Source organism: Oryza glaberrima, chromosome 5 (assembly GCF_000147395.1).
Source record: "Oryza glaberrima chromosome 5, OglaRS2, whole genome shotgun sequence".
Lineage (NCBI taxonomy): Eukaryota > Viridiplantae > Streptophyta > Magnoliopsida > Poales > Poaceae > Oryza > Oryza glaberrima.
Window position 1 is genome coordinate 10,577,574 of NC_068330.1, and position 13,843 is coordinate 10,591,416.

At 42.7% G+C, this 13,843-nt stretch overlaps 2 protein-coding genes across 3 annotated transcripts; both read left to right on the forward strand.

The window, feature by feature from the left end:
• The first annotated feature begins 1,265 nt into the window (after positions 1-1,265).
• On the forward strand, positions 1,266-3,162 carry LOC127773073 (berberine bridge enzyme-like 17). 2 transcript variants are annotated; one of them, XM_052299085.1, is made up of 3 exons: positions 1,266-1,928; positions 2,013-2,067; positions 2,160-3,162. In XM_052299085.1, exons 1-3 carry the CDS (start codon positions 1,734-1,736, stop codon positions 2,366-2,368), a joined length of 459 nt encoding a protein of 152 aa, XP_052155045.1. In that variant the 5' UTR covers positions 1,266-1,733; the 3' UTR covers positions 2,369-3,162. The 2 variants fall into 2 exon arrangements, with proteins under 2 accessions (XP_052155045.1, XP_052155046.1); XM_052299086.1 differs by having other exon boundaries at positions 1,270-1,928; positions 2,199-3,161.
• Positions 3,163-6,026: 2,864 nt separating this feature from the next.
• On the forward strand, positions 6,027-10,569 carry LOC127774711 (phosphatidylinositol:ceramide inositolphosphotransferase-like). Its single transcript, XM_052300994.1, has 13 exons — positions 6,027-6,248; positions 6,406-6,581; positions 6,709-6,798; positions 7,070-7,156; positions 7,286-7,354; positions 8,875-8,955; positions 9,037-9,108; positions 9,200-9,260; positions 9,363-9,465; positions 9,577-9,672; positions 9,761-9,807; positions 9,888-10,012; positions 10,103-10,569. Exons 2-13 carry the CDS (start codon positions 6,546-6,548, stop codon positions 10,175-10,177), a joined length of 942 nt encoding a protein of 313 aa, XP_052156954.1. The 5' UTR covers positions 6,027-6,248; positions 6,406-6,545; the 3' UTR covers positions 10,178-10,569.
• Positions 10,570-13,843: the final 3,274 nt, after the last annotated feature.

Genomic DNA, 13,843 nt, shown 5'->3' on the forward strand with positions numbered 1-13,843 from the left:
TGTGGGGGCGCCACGAGGGCCCCCGGTTTCGGCAGTGGCGGCGTGGTTGCAGCGCGGGGATGGGGTGGCAGCGGTTGGCGGGGGACGCTGATACGCGACTAGTCGCGCGCGCGGCATGGCGCGCGATCATCTGCCACCCCTCTAGTCTATACTCTATACTACTACTATGTATACTACTCGATGTATATACGTATGTATATACCATATATACATACGTATAAATTTTGTATATGTGTATACAAAGTTTATACGTATATATATATATATATATATATATATATGGTATATACATACGTGTATATATATATAATTATATATATACACTTTAATGTATAAAAAAATATACACATATACATAAAGTTTGTGTGTGTACGTATAAAAAAACCTAAAATATATGTGTATATAAACTTTGTATATGTGCATAAAAATTTTGTATACGTGTATACAAAATTAGTATACGTGCGTATACAAACTTTATATACGTGTATACAAACTTTATATATGTGTATACAAACTTTATATATATACGTATAAAACTTAAAAATACACCTATACAAAATTTGCATACGCGTATACAAAGTTTATATTTGTACACATATAAAGTTAGCATACGTACGTATTAAAACCGAAAAAATACGAAAAGAAAAAATCAGAAAAAAAACGAAAAGGGAAAAAAAACGAAAACGAAAGTCACGGAATAAAAACGGAAAAAAACAAAAGAGAAGAGAAAAAAAACAAAAAAAAAGGGAAAAACCGGGAGCGGGCGCGCCGTCCGCCGCCTCCCCTCCGCGCGCAATACGTGTCCAGTCGCGCGGGGAGGGGCGCGCCCGACTGGTCGCGCAATAGCAATTTCGGCGGTTGGCGGCATGGGCGGTGCGGCAGGGCGGCGGCGCGCCGGATTGGCTGGGTGGTGGCGGCATCCGCGGTGGCGTGATGGCAGCAATGGCGCCCACATGAGAGAGGGGGAGGAGGCGACCCCGCGGGCCTGGCTGGGCCGTGCTTGATTGGGCCGGCTCCGCTGGGCCGCACGCCAGGTGCACTGGCGGCCTGAGGAGGAGGGAGTGGAAGGGGGAGAAAGGAAAACGTACACCGAAGGTCCCTCAATTTGTCATCGAGTTACAAAATCGTCCTCCAACCACAAAACCGGATACAACGCATCCCTCAACTTACAAAAACCAATGTAAAGTAGATCTCTCGGTGGTTTTGACTCCAGTTTTATCCGACGTGGCAGCTGACCACGTGCTAGCCTCCTCTTCACCCCTCTCCACCTCTCTTCCTCTCTCCTCTTCTTTTCTCACCAGCAGAATAGCGACAGCCGGCGGGTGGGGAGGTCCGGGAGGAGGCCGGTGGGGGAGGCGGGAGTCCGGCGGCGAGGCGGCGGCGGCGGGCCCGCGCGGATGGATTTGGGCGGCTGCATCGGCTTCGCGGGGGGCAGCCTTCATCGCCCTCTTGGCGCGGGCGGGGTGAGTGGGGAATTGCGCGCCTTCTTCGCCCACTTGGCTGACGCAACCGCCGACGACAACGCGGCTTCTTAGCGGCGGCGGAGGGGCGCGGGGTCTTCTTCCTCTTGGCGCCGACGACGCCCTTGGCGGCCGAGCTGCGAGCGCGGACGACGAGTTCGCCGTTCAGTGAGGTAGGCTGCCGAGGAGAAGAAGGCGACGGCGGCCGGGTCCAAGGCCAAGACAGCCGCCAAGGCCAACCTGAGCAAAGCTCCGGCCGCGACCGCGAGCAAGATGACCATGGAGCCAAGCTGCTCGCTCCTCCCTCTCCTCCACCACTTCTCGCTGCTCGCCTCGCTGTGTTCCGTGCGGTGGCGAGACGACAGCCGTGGCTTCCTCTGGTACGCCGCCCCGCGCCCCCCTCGGCGTGGCCCGCTTGCTATCGTAGTCTACGCTCATGATGAGACGGCCATGTCGCTGGAGCAGGAGGTAGAGCTAGCAATGTATACGTTTAGTGATGCTGCTTGGAGTTTCCAACTTCCCTGAATTGATGTTTTTATGGTCTGGTTGCAGGATTGGGAGATCAATGGCATAGACAGATTGGGTTTGGATGCTCAGGTTGCTGAGGGTAAGCTCCTAGCCTGCTGTATTTGTTGTATAAGCTCCTAGCCTGCTGTATTTGTTGTCTTGTGCTATGTTCAGCATACAGTGCTAATCTAGTGCAAATCGCCTCGCCGCGGACGCCCCACCCCGTGCTAGTGTTCACGCCGGTCACCGTCGACAAGTTGCGCGCCTACGTCGTCTGCTGCCGCGACCACGGCCCCACCGTCCGCGCGCGCAGCGGCGGGCACGACTACGAGGGCCTCTCGTACCGCTCACTCCGGCCGTCCAGTGACAGCGAGTGGAGCAGCACGTTTCGCCGTCGTTGACGTCGCCACGCTCTAGGCGGTGCGGGTGGACGCGACGAGGGGAGTGGCGCGCACCAAGGCGGGGCCACGCGCGCCGTCTGCCGCGTCGTCGCCGCCGGACTCCGCCTACCCCACCGGTCTCCTCCCCACCCGGCGGCTGTGCTGCAATGAGCCAGTGAGAGAAAAGAAGAGAGAGGAAGAGAGGTGGAGAGGGGGAAGAAGAGGCTGACACGTGGAACCCACGCTGAGTCAGCTGCCACGTCAGATAAAACCGGAGTCAAAAACCGCCGAGGGACTTACTTTGCACTGGTTTTGTAAGTTGAGGGATGTGTTGTGTCCGGTTTTGCGGTTTGAGGACGATTTTGTAACTTGATGACAAGTTGAGGGACCTTCGGTGTACTTGAGAAAAGAAAAGGAAATGGGCCAAATAGAGGGAAATTCGGCCCAAACAAATAGGAATCTTTAGGGATTTTGTGATGGGGATTTTCAAAGGAGATGATATCTATAGGAAGATGTAGGTTCCTTGAACTTGACAAGAAGATTAAAAAAAAGGGGTTTCTAGATTACTAAGAAGATTTGAAATATTGCGAAAGAAAACTCAAATATTTATTTGGAGATATAAATTTGAAAAGGATAAAAATAGGAAATGCTCCAATTTAGTAAAATTCAATAAGAGCCAAATTTTCTTGTATGAGAAAAATTTTCTCCAAAAAATTGAAATTTTTGAGTATGTTACAGACTTACCCCCCTTAAAGAGAATCTCGTCCCGAGATTCAGCTCGAAGGAAGAATAGTCCTGGAAAATCACGCTGCATTTCCGACTGCTTTTCCCAAGTAGCTTCATCTTGGTGTGGTTTTTCCATTGAACTTGGCAAAAGGTGATATTTCTATTTTTTAGTCTTCTTTCATCCGTCTCTGATATCCGTTCAGGCACTTCTTTATATGTTAAGTTTGGTTGTAGTTCTAGTTCTTGTAGTGGAACTTGATCTGTTGGTTTTCTGAGACATTTTCTTAACTGTGATACATGAAATATCGGATGTATACCTACCAATTCTTCCGGTAGTTCCAACTAATATGCAACTTCTCCACGTCTAGCTTTAATTTTGTATAGTCTAATATATCTTGGTGCCAATTTACCCTTTATTTGGAACCTATGTACTTCTTTTAGTGGTGTTACCTTGAGATATACATAATCTCCAACGTCAAAACTCAAATCCCGTCTTCGAGTATCAGCATAATTCTTCTGTCTGCTCTGAGCTATTTTCAAACGTTCTCGAATAAGTTGAACATGAGCTTCGGCATTTCTTGCAACTTGGGGTCCAATTAACTGTTTTTCACCAACTTCTGTCCAATTTAGGGGTGTTCTACACTTCTTTCCATATAAGGTTTCATATGGTGCCATACCAATACTGGATTGATAGCTATTGTTGTAAGTAAATTCAGCAAATGGTAGGGAAATTTCCCATGTTGGTCCATAAACTAAAGCACAAGCTCTCAACATATCTTCTAATATTTGATTTACCCTTTCAGTTTGTCCTCCAGTTTGTGAATGATAGGCTGAACTAAACGCCAATTGTGTACCCATGGCTTCGTGTAATTTCTCCCAATATCTTGAAGTAAATTGACTTCCTCGATCTGAAACTATTCTTAATGGTACTCCATGCAAAGGAATGATTCTAGTCATGTATAATTCTGCCAATTGTACTCCATTATATGTCTATTTGATTGGAATAAAATGGGCAACCTTAATCAGTCGGTCTACAATTACCCATATGGAATCCTAGCCTGACTTAGTTTTAGGGAAACCAATTATAAAATCCATTCCAATTTCATCCTATTTCCATTCTGGTAAGGGTAAAGATCTTCTATGACAAACTTCATAGAGGTTAACATGCTCTGCTATATCTCCTTTCATATTCTTCCACCAAAAAGTATCTTTTAGGTCATGATACATCTTGGTGCTTCCAAGATGGATAGAAAAGAGTGAGCGATGGGCTTCTTGCAAAATTAAATCCTTGATTTCTTTCCTGTCTCGGATGCAAAGACGTCCTTTAAATCTGAGAGCTCCATCATTGTTTTCCGTAAAATCCATTTCAATTCTTTTTTGAACTCCATGTCAAATTTCTTCTAATTCTTCATCTTCCTTCTGAGCATCACAGACTTGATCTAGAAGTGTTGGTTTTACCTCTAGAGTCGCCAAAAGTCCGGGTTCTGTAAACTCCAATCTTAATTGTTGTATTTCCTTTTGCAGTTCATGTGGGCATCCTTGGATAATTGCTTGATTACAATATTCCTTTCTGCTCAATGCATCGGCCACTATGTTTGCTTTTACCTAGATGATATTAAATATTCACATCATAGTCCTTTATTAATTCCAACCATCGGCGTTGCCTGAAGTTCAAATTGGGTTGAGTAAAAACATACTTCGAACTTTTATGATCTGTATAAACCTCACAGTTTTCAGCATGGTAGATGCCTTAGCTAATCTAATCTAATAAGACAATTTAACCGAAACCAGCATAAACCCTAAAGCGAGCAGCAGCCGATAGAGCTAAATTGATAAGCTAAGAATATATTAACTAAGGCATATGATAGCAATTGTCACACCCGGAGTTTTTCCCTTTTCCTTAGTTTCTAAATCATTGCTAAATCATCTATAGAAAATACTTTGTTAACATGGAGGAAACCCTAATTAACAATACGGTTAGTAGTTGGAATTGTCAGGGATAATTTTTTTCGAATTCTCTTTGCTTTAAATCATTAACAAGACATTTAGAGGAATATTCAGAGCAGAGGAAGTAATAAAGATTTGCAAGAGGAAGGGAAGGTTTTACAGAGGCCGGCGAAAAATCTTCCTACCCTAGGGTAGGGAATGCTCTTTTGCATGCGGCCCCCACCCAGGAGGGGCGCGCCAAGCAAGTTAGCAGGCAACCCCCACTTGGCGATAATTCGCCCAAGCGTAGGGCGAGAAGGGGCCACCTGTAAAAATGCCGCGGCACGCCTCTTTCCTGACCTATCACGTCACTTTCCCGCGCTAGGGCGATTTTTATTCCCCACCCTACGGGAGGGCGGGTGGAGTATAGTTTTGTAAAATTTTGTAACGGGAATTGAGTTTTGTAAATCTTTTAAAAAAATTAATATAAAAATAAAAAATTCTGCATCTTTCCTTGTGTCCCTGCTGCAATATTGCCAGCCAAGTGCTGGACGATAATCCTAGAAAATGGTGTGTGTGACCGTAATAACGAATTATGTCTATTAACTTAACATTGTGTGTTGGACCGGCATTATGTTTTCGCACAGGCTACGTAAAGGAAAAGTAACAATGTTAGAGGAAAATTCAGATCTTCTCCGAAGAATTTCGACGATAAGCTGAACAATCCCATCTTTGGTTGCTGGAGCAAAATAGACGGAGAGAGAAGTGGGTGGAAGGAGGAGAAATCACGGCTGTTCATTTCTGATAGACGGAGCAGATTAGCGCTAATGCATAAAGCTGGAGTACTCCTTTTTCTCTCTACGGTGGTAGTCAGCCGCCCCCACAGCAAAACGGTCAAAGTCAAATTTGGCCGGCCAAGCCGCGTCCAACCTGTCAATTCCAATTGCCAGCGCACGCTTTTCTTCTGGAAGTGTGCTTGTTTTCTTCTGTTCTGGCAGCGCCAGACATGTCATACTGACATTTCCCTTCCATACACTAATCAAATTTTTACTACTATCATACTGATAATAAAAACAAGGGCAGATACAAGAGAGAAGGTAGACGATAGAAGAGGCAGAGAGAAGGGAAGATCGAAGAGAGGGAATCGAAATCTCTATCTGGAAAGGCCATTGGAATCCTTTGCTGGCTCCAACTCCAGATAGAAAAATAAGCGGAGCGGAGGCCTAATTTCTTCCAGCTAGCGCATGCGGTATCCGCTCCTCTTCCTCCGAACAATCCGCCGGCTCCCCCTTTCTCGCTGCTGTTTTTTTAGCTCGTGCCTGTCTGGTCCGGCCAGCCCTGCGTTCCCGTTTCTAAATTAATTTTTTTCCCCCTTCTTCTCTCTTCCTCTTTCCTCTGCTGTAAAGAGGAAGGGAAAGAGGGGAAGAACACGCCGTGGAGGAGGAGGAACGGGAGCAATCCTTGGAGAGAGTACCATAGCGCTCTCCCCCTCCTTCCTCGTATCGGTCCGTTCGTGAGGAGAGCGCCGCCGCTCGCCAGATTGGGCATGTCGGCCTTGTACCTTGCTCGCGGTGCTTCCAAGGTGTGTGTGTGGAATGCTGGATTGGTTTGTTCGTTTTCGTTTTGTGTTGATTTCTTTTCCGTTTTCGTGTGTGGAGGATTTCGGAGGAGATTGAGTTGGCTTTGGATCGTGTTGTCACTGTACGCAGGTGGTCAGGAGAATCACCTCGGAGACGTCGGTCGAGCTCAAGATTCTCACTGAGAAATGGCAACTCCTACTCGCGGGCCTCGTCTTCCAGGTATTTCGTCCGATTAATTTATGTCTTCTTCGCTCTTGCTGGCTATGATTTATTCGCAATATTACAATTTCTCCCTCCTCTGTGCCAACGTGTGATGAGCCCCAACAATCAGAGTTCAAAAACGTTGTAAATTCGAATATTCAACTCTTCCTTTTCTCGTATCATTACGAACATCGAGCTTTCTAGATTGGGTGGGTTGCATATAGATGTACTGAGCATGGTATTTGGAATTTCTTGGATTCAAAACTAATCTGCATTTGGTTGCAAACAGTACATTCATGGTTTGGCTGCTCGTGGGGTCCATTATCTGCACCGGCCAGGGCCTACCCTCCAAGATCTTGGATTCATGATTCTTCCCGTATGTGCAATATAGTACTACCCTATTTTCTGACTCCGTCGCAGATGGTTTGACACAGCAAGTAATTGCCAATTATCTTAGAGTGGAAATGATTTCTTATATTGCTTTTGGTTATTCTGCACACTCCAGGAGCTTGGGAAAGAAAGGGGCTACATCAGTGAGACGCTGTTTACTTTCATCTTCCTCTCCTTTGTTCTGGTAATTTCTCTGTTAGTTTTATCTATTTTTTTATTCTATTCTCCATTCAGCTAACTTCCTTTGCTCTATCTTGTTCTCCTTTGTTCTTGTAATTTTCCTATTGCATGCCTATGATCTAAACTTGATGACAACACCATGCAAATCTATTATATTATCAAGACAGGTTTGAAAGGAGGCACCACGTTTGGTTTAGAGCAAAGAAATTCTTACATTAATCGTAGAAATAAGAAAATTACAATTATATCTATATAAATAGAAGTTAAGACTTAAGAGTTGTATCTGAAATCTGAGCCTATAGAAATATAATCTAATAGTTGTATATGAAGTCGAGAGCTTATATAAACAGAAGCTAAGAATTATATATGAAACCCAAATATACTTCTACATATAATGGAACTGAGTTGTATTAAATCTAACTGTACGTGAATTACCTAGCTCCGTGCAAAACTGTGTGGGGGCAACCCCCTAGTTATTTATATGATGGTTTTCTTTTCCTTCATGGTTTCATATGCAATGTTCTAGTATTTATTGTTGTACTGTTCTTAGAGCATCTTAGGGCCTGCTTGGGATCTCTGGAAGTTTTTTCCCCTGTAATAGAAATACATTTGTAATCTTTGGGTACCTGAAATTACAAGTGAAATAAAAACCCCTGCAACTAATGCTGTTTGGGAGAAGATTGCCGGGATTTTCATCAGAAATTGAACATTCTGTAAAATGAGCACTGTTAAAAAACAGGGATGATAATGAACATCACTCAATCCTTGATTTGAGGAGCTAAATGAAAATCAACAAGATTACCGATGTAAATTTTTGAGGTAGAGGACAAGATGTTCCAAATCCTGCGACGACACAGAAATTAGAGAAAAAGTATTCACCACAAGATAGAAAAAATTGAGGCAACAAGTTCCAAATCCTAAAGCATCAAAACTCGTATCAAACCCACTGATGATACAGGGCATGGAGGTCATTGTTGATCTCCATATTATGAATAGATCTGAGAAGTCGAGCTATCGAACAACACCTCAATCTCGATGTGCTGTGTTGGTTGCCACCCGAGCAGAAGAGGCAGCGGTGAAGACACTGATGGTGGTAGTTCGGTTTATGTGGCGGAGCGCGGCACCTGAGTTGGCGGCAGCAGCACGAAGTGGAGACACGGTCACACCAGAAGCAGAGTAGGCAGAGGTCGTGACGGTGGAAGATGCAATGACGCGTATGCGAGCAAGAAAGCACGCTCGCTTGCTGGGCCTCAGCCAAGAGCTCGACATTTCTCAGAAAATAGTGTGGTCTCCTTAGACCACAGTTTTTTTTTTTACGTTGGATTAGGCCATAAACATGGGTAAATTTAGCGTGTTACCCCCCATACCGGTGTTGGGTGAATTTGAGTCCAGCGAGGAGTAATATTACGGGCCTGTAATTTACAACAGTGGCTAAATACCGGCTTCCAAGCAGGCCCTTAATTTTTGGTTTCTACCTAGAAGTTTAAGCTTGCCCACTGTAACAGCAGACTGTTTACCTTGCAGTGGACATTTCATCCTTTCATCCTTCAAACCAAGCGCTTCTACACTGTTCTTATTTGGCGTAGAGTTCTTGCCTTCTTATGTGTAAGTGTTTCCATATATGTTGATCTGTTGCATGTAATACAGTGCTACTAGCGTATTTCCGATGCCTATTGTATTTCTCAGGCTTCTCAATTCTTACGGATAGTCACATTCTATTCCACACAACTTCCAGGGCCCAACTATCATTGCCGTGAGGTAAGGTGTCTTGTCAGGGCTGACATCCATTCATAATGGCAGATTTAGATGAAAACCAGGTTTTAATGGGCACTTCATATATCTTATGCAGGGCTCAGCTCTTGCCAGATTACCACATCCTCAAAATGTAGCAGAGGTGCTTCTCATTAATTGTAAGAGCCCACCTTGTAGTTTTTCTGTTTTCCATCTTATCAAATTGAACTGCCCCTATATTTTTCTTGGATACTTAAGTTTGTTTTGTTTTATGACTGCAGTCCCAAGAGGAGTAATTTACGGGTGCGGTGACTTGATATTTTCATCCCACATGATTTTCACTATAGTCTTCGTTGTAACATACCAGAAATATGGAAATATAAGGTGATGTTTTTGTATTGAGAGGATCCCTCACAGGAATTCTTGCGAGAAATTCAGTCTGTCTAGGAAATACAACAATCTAAGATTCTGTATTTTTTTCAAAACTCATTTCAGGTTTATAAAGATGCTTGCATGGTGCATAGCTATTGCTCAGAGTCTTCTTATCATAGCCTCTCGCAAGCATTACAGTGTTGATGTTGTTGTTGCATGGTGGGTAGTATGTCATTATCATTTATTTATTTATTTATTTATTTGCTGTGCCTCTTGCTCCTTGTTTTAATGCATATTCCTTGCTCAGGTATACGGTAAACTTGGTTGTTTTCTTTGTGGACAAGAAGCTTACAGGTAGAAAAAGAATTTCTTGCCATTTTTTTTAGTTTTATTCCTACTCTCTTCCATAATCAGACTGCACATCTTTTGTACAGAACTTCCTGACCGATCAGCTGGATCAACATCTGTACTACCTGTGAGCATAAAGGAGAAAGACAGCAAGTTGAAAGAGGATAAGACTAGAATGTTGAATGGTAACTCTGTTGATTCTGCTGATTGGGTATGAGTCCGTTACCTCCAAAAATATATTGCTGGAAATTCAATTGTTGCATTAGCTTGACATTGAGGAATACTGCTGTGATGCGTGCAGAGACCATGGACACAAATGAATGGGAAGCACATTGAGAATGGGAACCATCTTGATACCGAAACAACAAAAACATGATGTTTTATGCTGTTGGATCAATGTTTGCTATTGTAATGCTTTATCCCAAAGGTCTAGGGAGTATACGTCGAATGGCATCTAAAATCTTTCATACCTAGAAATGTGATGGCTTCAGTCCTATAGTTCAGAAGGAAGAGGAATTGGTGCCCTGTGAATTGGTTCTATCCTGTAGAAGTTTTTTTTCCTACGCATTATCTCACTGTTTTTTGATAGCATCAGCCCTTTCTCTTTTTTTTTTTTTGGTTCCCTAATCTTTCAACATGTAATTAGATTATGCATTATAGAAAATGTCTATTGTTTTGAATTCATTCAGATTCTTTGCCAAGTGTAATTACCTGGAAAAGCTTACCCTGGCCCCCTGAAATTGGAAGTCCCATTAACCTTTTGATTTATTGGCTTCTTTCTGTGTACATTCTGGCCCATTGCACGGGAATAATTTGTGCCATTGTTTTTCCATTGAATAGTCCATGCTTTTACGTGTCAAATATATTTTTCACAATCAATGGTATCAAAACATTTTATATAAGAAAAACACGTATCAAGTGTTTCGAGCGATTCCATGCGCGCATCCTAAACATTCTTTTGTGTCTAACATCTCGTTTTTTTTTTCAATCAGTGATACCAAACCATTCCCATATTCCAATAACAATTATGAGAGGTCTTAGCAATTTTATACACGCACCACGGACTTTTCCACGGGTCTACACGCTCATTAAAAAATCTTCCTGTAACCAACGGTGCCAAAATATTCTCATATGCGTAAAAACACTTATAAGCGGTTTGCGCGCAACGCAAACTTTCTCACGGGCCCACCAACTCGCATAAAAAATATTAAAAACATGTTAGAAGGGTTATGAGCGAATACTCGCGCGCACCACTAATGCCAATATTGGCACGATGTTTTTTACCGGAATGAAAAAGTTTAAAAAGCACCAAAACATGAGTTTTAGGTTTATTGGAGTGCATTGGGTGCGTTCGTCTCGAAAAATCAATCCGTGACTCGCGCGGCGAACTTTTGTCATTTAATGCTAATATTGAAACACATGGGTGTGATGTTTTTCACCGGAATGAAAAAGTTCAAAAAGCAACCAAACATGATTTTTGGACATATTGGAGTCTATTGGGAGCGTGTGTGGCAAAAAATCATTTCGTGACTCGCGCAGCTAACTTTTGATAACTAATGCCAATATTGTCATATATTGGCACACGTGCATGCGATGATTTTCACCGGAATGAAAAAGTTTAAAAAGCACCAAACACATGATTTTTGCACATATTAGAGTGTATTGGGTGCGTGCGTGGAAAAAATCACTTCGTGACTCGAGCGGTGAACTTTTGTCAATTAATGCCAATATTGGCATATATTGGCACATGTGGGCGCTATGTTTTTCACCGGAATGAAAAAGTTCGAAAAGCACCAAAACATGATTTTTTGACATATTGGAGAGTATTGGGTGCGTCCATTTTGAAAAATTAATCCGTGACTCGCAAGGCGAACTTTTGTCAATTAATTCCAATATGCCATATATTGGCACACTTGGGTGCGATGTTTTCCACCGGAAAGAAAGAATTAAAAAAGCACCAAAGCATAATTTTTGGGCATAATGGAATGTATTAGGTGTGTTCGTGTCGAAAAATCAATCCGTGACTCACGCGGTTCACTTTTGTCAATTAATGGCAATATTGCTATATATTGGCAAACGTGGGTGCGATGTTTTTCGCCGAAATGAAAAAGTTCAAAAAGCACAAAAACATGTTTTTGGCATATTGGGGTGTATTAGGTGCGTTCGTGTCGAAAAATCAATCCATGACTCACGTGGTTTAGTTTTGTCAATTAATGCCAATATTGCCTTATATTGGCACATGTGGGTGCGATGTTTTTCACCGGAATAAAAAAGTTCAAAAAGGACCCAAACATAATTTTTAGGCATATTGGACTGTATTGGGTGCGTTCGTGTCGAAAAATCAATCTGTGACTCGCGCGGCGAACTTTTGTCATTTAATGCCAATATTGGAACACATGGGTGCCATATTTTTCACCGGAACGAAAAAGTTCAAAAAGCACCAAAACATGATTTTTGGGCATATTGGAGTGTATTGGGTGCGTGCGTGGCAAAAAATCACTTCGTGACTCGTGCGGTGAACTTTTGTCAATTAATGCCAATGTTTACAGACGTGGGTGCGATGTTTTTCACCGGAATGAAATAGTTCAAAAAGCACTAAAATATGATTTTTGGACATATTGAAGTGTATTGGATGCGTGGGTGACGAAAAATCACTTCGTGGCCCGCACGGTGAACTTTTGTCAATTAATGCCAATATTGGCATATATTGGCACACGTGCGTGTGATGTTTTTCACCGTAGTAAAAAAGTTCATAAAGCACCAAACACATGATTTTTGGACATATTGGAGTGTATTGGGTGCAAGGCAAAAAATCACTTCGTGACTCGCACGGCGAACTTTTGTCAATTTATGCCGATATTGGCATATATTGGCACACATGCGCGCGATGTTTTTCACCTGAATGAAAAAGTTCAAAAAGCACCAAAACAAGATTTTTGGACATATTAGAGAGTTTTGGGTGCGTCCGTTTTCAACAATTAATCCGTGACTCGCATGGCGAACTTTTATCAATTAATTCCAATATTGCCATATATTGGCACACTTGGGTGCGATGTTTTTCACCGGAAAGAAAGAATTAAAAAAGCAACAAAACATGATTTTTGGGCATATTGGAGTGTATTAGGTGCGTTCGTGTCGAAAAATCAATCCGTGACTCACGCGGTTCACTTTTGTCAATTAATGCCAATATTGCCATATATTGGCACACGTGGGTGCGATGTTTTTCACCGGAATGAAAAAGTTCAAAAAGCACCAAAACATGATTTTTGGGCATATTGGAGTGTATTAGGTGGGTTCGTGTCAAAAAATCAATCCGTGACTCACGCGGTTCACTTTTGTCAATTAATGCCAATATTGCCATATATTGGCACACGTGGGTGCGAAGTTTTTCACCGGAATAAAAAAGTTTAAAAAGCACTAAAACTTGATTTTTGGCATATTGGAGTGTATTAGGTGCGTTCGTGTCGAAAAATTAATCCGTAACTCACGCGGTTCAGTTTTGTCAATTAATGCCAATATTGACATATATTGGCACACGTGGGTGCGATGTTTTTCACCAAAATGAAAAAGTTCAAAAGCACCAAAATATAATTTTTGGGCATATTGGAGTGTATTGGGTGCGTTCGTGGCAAAAATCACTACGTGACAAGCGCGGTGAACTTTTGTCAATTAATGCCAATACTGGCATATATTGGTACATGTTAACGGTCGTTATCGATCAGTTTCGACCATTAATATTACCAAAATAGAGGAGAACTAGTGATGTTTGCAATGCATATATATATGTTAGAGTAATAATATTCTACTAATATTAGGTATACTAACCTTTTGTAGAGAATAATCACAAAGTGGAGGAGAATCGACATCAACACAGACGATAAATCAATCGGACGATGTCGAGAACCATATTTATGTATGAATGGGCCAAGAATTCAGAATTGACATAAAAAGTTGGGCCAAAATTCACAAGTCTGCGAAGAAGTACAAAGGAGGAGGCCGCCAGCCGAAATTGGGCTGGACTGGGCCGGCCCCAGGTTCGGCC